The 7,575-nt window shown below is 39.8% G+C and overlaps 1 protein-coding gene across 7 annotated transcripts in view; it reads right to left on the bottom strand.

Annotated features, from left to right (window-relative positions):
* Positions 1-7,575, bottom strand: part of SORBS1 (sorbin and SH3 domain containing 1) — a 583,014-nt gene that overhangs the window by 104,029 nt on the left and 471,410 nt on the right. For all 7 annotated transcript variants that reach the window (XM_075348809.1, XM_075348810.1, XM_075348812.1 and 4 more), the window contains exons 15-16: positions 6,075-6,250; positions 3,822-3,885 (exon numbers count right to left, since the gene is read on the bottom strand). In XM_075348809.1, the coding sequence (XP_075204924.1) occupies positions 3,822-3,885; positions 6,075-6,250 (240 nt within the window). The remainder of the gene's footprint in view (positions 1-3,821; positions 3,886-6,074; positions 6,251-7,575) is intronic.

The raw sequence follows: 7,575 nt of genomic DNA on the forward strand, positions 1-7,575 counted from the left end.
CACTTGCTATTTTTGACTTGTACCTTTTGAACATCTGTTCTAATTACTGTAATTGTATACAATATATCCCTGTATTGATTTGTAGTATTCACACAAGGGGGTTTTGTTATTATTACTTACAAAAGTCAAACATACATAATATTAAAGGTAGGTATGTCTATTTTTATGTTTTTAATGGTTATGTTATCCAATAAAGTATATATTTTTTATTGATTTTGAGTCTTGCACATTTTCTATATAGGTATTCTTTAATTTAATCCATTATAGTTACACCTGTGCGAATGAGGCCTAACACATTGTGTATTGTAATAGTCAGAAGTCTTCTCTACTCTAGGACATAGATTACCCAAACTAACAACTTTACTTTTGACAAAACAAATCATGGTGATGGTGGAAAGGTAGAAAAGGAACAAACAAAAAATAGACAACAATCCAAACTTAAGCACATTATATCTTAAGTAACGGTACAGCCAAGTTGAAGTGCTTCGCACTCAGTTTTTGGATCCGTAAATTACACAGACGTGGCGGTCCTTGACATCTGTGCACACATTTATCACTGGGCAATACTTAATTGCGCACAGATAAAGACTTCAAATTAATTAGTTATGTCAGACTTTCCTGTAGCGGAAAAACAACTGTGATTTATTAAGAACAAGAGGACGTTCTCTAGTTTAATGGCTTGGTGCCTGCACACTGCAAACTGTACATCAGCAATCAGGCGGCATTAAAACACAATTAGATTTCTAATGACGGAAATAATTACTATGAGAATTACTCAAAACAGAGCAACCGGACAGTTAGGAAAAGAGAAAGAGTACAACGATAAAGGAGTATGCTCCTATCTGAGTCTGCCAATAACTGCACAAAGCACAAATAGAGGGGTTGCCGGAAAAACCAATTAGACTCCAGCTGTTTATTTGTCTCATCCCATTAGAAGATATGCCTTCGGCATTCATTTGGGTAAAACTCTCCCAACTACACTGATAAGCAAAAGGTTAACATGGCTTTGAACTTTTGACTTTCAGGCTCCATATCTCACCATCCACCACAGCTTTGAACGTGAGACCATCTTCAGTTTATAGACAATCATCTTGGCTATCTCATACATAGATTTGACTTGCAACTATTTAGTATACGATTAGTTATGCAGATTCTTGTCATGTCACCTCATTGTTACTGTTTTGGTGCTAAAAATTAAATTTTAATTTGTATTATTTGGTTAGTATTTTGTAAATCCACCTTTTGGTATTCAACAGTGCCTGAATCCTTCTGGACATGCTCTCGATCATATTCAAACATGTGTCGACTGAAATCTGATCCCAGGCCTCTTCTTCACGTTCCCAATGTTGGTGCATACTGGTCGACTCACTTATGAGTAAACAGCTTTTTCACAAGTCTACCCACAAGTGTTTGATTGGGTTGAGGTCTGGGAACTGTGGAGGTCAATCCAGCACCTCTACTTTATTGTCATTGAACCATTTATTTGCCAATTTCGATGTATGCTTGGGGCTGTTGTCCTACTGGAACACTATGTCATCCTTTTCATACCCATAGTACTAGAGTATACAAAGTAACTCAACTTGTAGGATATGCACATATAGTTCAGCATTGAGACAATCCTGGCCAAGTATCAAACGCCTTTGTCTGTGAAACAACAACATATCATCAGGCTTCCTCCACCAAAATTGACAGTTCTTTCAATTGATCCTTTAGCGCCTTTTTCCATATTTTCTTCCAGACCCATTTGCACCCATCAGACCCTAATCTATTGGCTTTCATCTCATTGCTCAAAAATCACCCGTTTCCAATCATCCACTGTCCACTTTTCATACTTTGCTAACTCGCGCTGGCACTCCTTATGACAATATTGAAGTTGAGGCTTCTTCACCTTTTTTCGGGCCACCAACCCATGTAACATATGTCTCACAGTGCTTGCATGGACATCTGTAATCCCACTGTTACGAAGCATACAAGTCACCTCCACTGCTGATAGCTCTTGTGATGTGCCAACTTGTTGACTCCGATATTTTGCCTGGACTTCCACTTCTTGGTTTTTGAATGGATGGATAGACTACAATACTCATTCTTCAAACTGTCATCGAACTAACAAGATGCAGGTTGTCAATTTTCTTTGACGAGAGACTGCTATTGATGAGCTGGATGATACGGTTTCTCTTTTCTTGGGAAATCTTCTTCATAGCCGCTCCTCAATTCAAACCAGTGACCTTTCGCTTAAGAATCAACCTAATAACACACTAAGCTACTAGCAATGTGAGAACAGGTTGTAATTTGTACTATACAAAAAGAAAAAGATTTTTCTACCACCTGGAGCAAAACAGTAACAATGCAGTGACTTGACAAGAATCTGCATAACTAATCAGATGCTACATGGCAAGTCAAATTTATATATGAGATACCCAAGATGATGGTCTATAAAATGAATGTAGTCCCATATTTGAGGCTGTAGTGGATGGTGAGATATGGAAAGTCAAAAGTTCAAAATATTGTTACCCTTTTGCTCGTCGTTGTATTCAATCAGCAGAGAATTGAAAACTAAAAAAATAAAATTCTATAATCAAAAGCACTATAAAACAGAAGTACTACAGGTTTATATCAAGTACCCCAAAGTTTCTACAATTTCTCCAATTGGTCAACTCACCCCCTCCCCCATTCCAAACCAATTAAGATATATATGCATGTTAAAACCAACACAAGCCCAAATCTTTCTGAAATAAAAAGGCTGCACTAGTGGAGAGAAATTTATTTTTGAAATTATATACAAATTGGGCTGGAAGTCCTCTGGGTGGGACACAGCACTTCCACTGCAACAGCTCCCAGATCCATTCTGATCATAAGGGCTTGATCACACAACTGGATTAATCAGACAAGTGATATTTGAATCAGATTTTTTATCGGCTAGCATTTGGGCCATGTAATGGGGCAGTGCTGATCTGCGTTTGCCACGCATATCAGATGCCACTCACCCATTCAAATCTACGGGCGTCTGTAAAACATTGAATTGTGCTCGGATCACATCTGATTTCCTCAGACACAATAGAGAAGATGGAGAAATTTTGTTCTTAGTCTTCCCCTCACTATGTGTTATCATTCTCGCATCTGAGAGAATCAAACCACACTGAGCGGACATTCGGATCACATTCTGATGAGAGTTTGATCCAAGTGTCATTAGTATATTCGACCTGATTCTCTTTGATGAGAGAATCTACGTTCGTATGACCCTGGTTTGAGGCCGGTTTTATACATCAGTGTACGGAAGGCGATATATGGACTGGCTTGAACTCAAGAGCATTATAGATGCCTATGAAGCTGCTGAGTTTAGGTCAAGAGATCTGGTCTCGGCCTGTGCAGTGCGATTTGTACATGAATATGTGACACCTCTACTAGGTGACTCACATGCTATACTAGTTCTAATTAACGGTCAATCATTTTTTCTGCACCTTCTTAGTTACAGTGTGCTCACCATCTGTCAGTAAATCATTTTGTAAGGGCAGAAAATGGGTCTGGAAGGCAGTGGAAGTGCTTCATCCCGCCCAGAGCATTTTCACCCTCATTTGCATATCACTTCAAAAGTGGATTTATATGAGCCATAGCAACATTTTTATTTAATAAAGGAATAGATTCACTTCATGTTCTTATAACCTACACACCCGGTTCGGGGAAGTTTAAGCAGTTATCAGAAGCTATTAGTTATTGTCCACAAAGTTACAAGTGCATTTTCCAATTATTCCACCTCATTCCATTGTCTAATTCTAATAAAGTATTTCAGCTTTAGCAATTTCTGAGAAAACTGGAGACATTACCTCTATTAAGTCGGTGGATCTGCTTGAACATGGTCTTGTACCAGTCCTTTGATCTTTCTGTGTTCTATGAAAGAGAAAATGTTTTTCATAAGTCAAAATATTCGGTTGGCAAGGAGGACACGTCACCACTCCTGTCAGTATTAATAAAAACTTGCATTCCCTATAAAATTACAAGCTCTGGATTATCTCTTCGTAGAGCTCAGCCATGCCTCAAGTCATTTTCTTGGAAATACATGAATACATTTACAACTTGTTGTTAACCATCAATCGAAATATAACCATAATAGCCACAGCGGCTAATACAGGGCCCATAACTGCAAGGGGCACAGTAAGCTGGGCATATAAGAAAAACAAATGAGCCTTCATGCGGTGCCCCCTGCTCCGACACTTTCCTACTCAAGGCTGCCAGGCAGAGTGGGCAGCACTGCAGGAGGGCACCTCATGGATGAGCTGATGCTGTATGGGGGTGCCAGAGTGAATAGCACTACAGGAGGGCACTTCATGGATGAGCTGATGCTGTATGGGGGTGCCAGAGTGAGCAGCACTGCAGGAGGGCACTTCATGGATGAGCTGATGCTGTATGGGGGTGTCATAGTGAGCAGCACTGCAGGAGGGCACTTCATGGATGAGCAGATGCTGTATGGGGGTGTCAGAGTGAATAGCACTACAGGAGGGCACTTCCTTGATGAACAGATGGTGTAGGGAGGTGTCAGAGTGAGCAGCACTGCAGGACAGTGCTTCAATGATGACCGAAATGGCGTGGTTGGAGGTGTCAGAGTGGGCAGTAATGTAGGAGGGCGCTTCTTTGATAAACAGATGGTGTAGGGGGGTGTCAGAGTGGGCAGCACTGCAAGAGGACACAGATGTCAAATGCTGTGGGGGAGGGGTGTTAAAGGGGCATGACAGCAGAATGGGCTGGTGGGTGATGAATAGTCTGATTGTGTTGGCGCTAATAGGAAAGATTAGACTTTTACGGACATATCCCAACTAGTAAGGCCTCATTCACACATCAGTATTTTTGATCAGTATTTGCCAAACCCAGGTGTGTTTCCAAAACACACAACAGGGGTACAACTTTCATTTATAGTTTTTCTCTGGAAGTTCCACTTCAGACTCTGGCATCCAAACATTGATGAGAAATACTGAGGTGTGAATGAGGTCTAACACCCAGTTGTCAGTTTGTTGCCTGAGCAACTCAATAATAATAAAAATAAATCTTAAGTTTATAAATGTGTGTTTGGTACCAAAACAATAACTTTATATTATTAAACACCAAAGATAAAACTAACCATAATTGTTAACACTGTAAAATATCGAATTTTTTGTTCCAGGGCTATAGCATTGATGGACCATCCACATTCAAGGTTTGATCAGTGGGGATCATGGCTATAGTCCAGGTGAGCACCGCAGCCACTTCTTGTACCAAATGGTGATGAGCTCTGAGGCTCAACCTTATTAAGCAAACAAGGATGACCTTTTCTAAAAAGTGTAAATTAAATAGCTCCATAAAACACTCCTGCTACATAACGTTACATAAAAGACGTCAACTAATAAAAGCAATAAATCAGTGACATACCAGTTTCCAGTCTATTCACTGACGCACTTGGCTCAAATCTCTTCAATGCATACACTGAAGCTCCCCAGCCGAATATTTGCCTTACTATTACTGGGAGAGCAGTGGGAGCAAAGTTATGCACATTCAATGGCCAGTTCTATGCAGACAAGCTCCCACATCTATTCGTGCAATATTGGAGGGGGCAGCACCATAGGCATACCGGCGGGCAACAAGCAAACTTTTCAACATCAATTCTAGGAAGATATCAGCTAGACTCTTAATATATACAAATGTAGAAAGGAATGTTACATTTGATACATCTCTGTGGATACAAATAAAAGCTGGAAGCCGTTCTTTTCTCCTGGTTGCATACTGCTCATCCATCTCGTCAGAGGGAATTGAATACTCCACTGCCGCAGTCACTTTTTTGGGATTGAGGGAGATAGGGCTTTACTACTTCAGTCAATCACATTGTAGTGAATGGGTCAACGGTTATATATGAGCATTATAGTGCCATTAACACAATAGACTTTGGTGCCATGTTGCCATGATCTACATAGGTCCCAGCAGTCACATATTTGGTGATCGTAAATTTATTTTGCATTTAGTAGGAAAACCCCTTTAAGTAAGTTAATTGTTTCTTATGCAACTTCTTATTGTTAGAAACGATACAGAAACTGGCATTTGCGATGCCTTACCCGGAGTGGTATGCCGATTTCATCTGCTGACATATCTCCGGTGTAATGAGGCGAGCGGACCTCTTTTCTTGTATTATCTACTGACTTTTTCGGTGCTGGGGGATTATCTGGGCGTTTCCACTCCTGGACAGTCACTGGCTCTACCTTTTCATAGGGAGAGCCATCTAGCACAGGATCTGGAATAACAAAAAATGATCTCATGACACTGTTCAGCACGACATGGTCCTAAAAAGGTTAGAATAGCTATGTCACAGAATAGCAAGACTAGAGATAAAAAAAACCTACTGGCACATACATTCTAGAAATTTAACATTTGATGATTGCAGCAAACCACAGCTAAAATCCTCAAAGAGGGTCAAGAAAATGGCCTAGAGACTAGCAGAAATATCCCCAACACTTATTCCTGACCTCCAGTCTAATCCTCCGTGGCAATCGGACTTCACTTCTGCGGCTGGCACCTCCTTGGATCCTCGATTGCAGAAACACCATGACATCACATGAGATCTAGCAGCTAAGCCTCACATGAAGTTTCTGGGCCCAGCAAGTGACAAGGGTGCCCAGGAAATGCCATGCCATGCCATGTAGAAGTGAAGCTCAGCTGCAGCAGAAGACCAGACTAAAGATTATCCCTAAAATGGGCATCATACTCAAATTATATATACTACATCTTTTCTATATTATAGATTTACCGTCATGAAGGCCCAAGATTCTTCAAACCTTGCTTCAAAAGGGGTTTCCCACAAACAACGTTTATTTTAAAAGTTGATTGTAATCAATAGATCTTAAAATAATAATAACTTATACAATTGGATATATTTAAAAAAAATGTTCCTGTTCTGAGATAATGTTATATATGCGTCCTTGCTATGTACTGTGTAATGGCCGTGTCTGACCGTACAGGGACATGGTCTGATCATGCCACATCTCTTGGGCTGGGGAGGAAGTAATAAAGTAAATTATTCTATGAGGTAAAATATTTTTTTAAAAGCAGACAGAGAAATGCTTAACTCAAAAAAAAAAAAAAATCCGATCCGATCACGTGCTGTGCTATCTGTATACTCTTTTACTTCCTCCTCTGTGGTGTGATCAGATCATGTCCCTGTACGGTCAGACACGGCCATTACACAGTACATAGCAGGGGCACATATTTAAGATTATCTCAGAACAGGAACATTTTTTTTTTAAATACATCCAATTATATAAATTATTATTCCAAGATCTATTGATTAAAATCAAATTTGAAATTAACTGTTTGTGGGAAAACCCCTTTAAGTACCACAACAGTGGTCACTACGTAGGATGACAATTTTGAAAAATACATAAGGCAAAACGTTGGCCATGGCCTAAAATAAACATGCTGACATGCGGCTGGATAAATCAATAATGGCATATCAAAGTGTACATGCAAATGACCAAGCCACATGGTATAATAACATGTTAGCAGTTTGTAGGACTATATAATTATATTCAGAACTGTATATGTTACCCCTACACTAACTTT

This window comes from Anomaloglossus baeobatrachus, chromosome 5 (genome assembly GCF_048569485.1).
Source record: "Anomaloglossus baeobatrachus isolate aAnoBae1 chromosome 5, aAnoBae1.hap1, whole genome shotgun sequence".
NCBI classification, from domain to species: Eukaryota; Metazoa; Chordata; class Amphibia; order Anura; family Aromobatidae; genus Anomaloglossus; species Anomaloglossus baeobatrachus.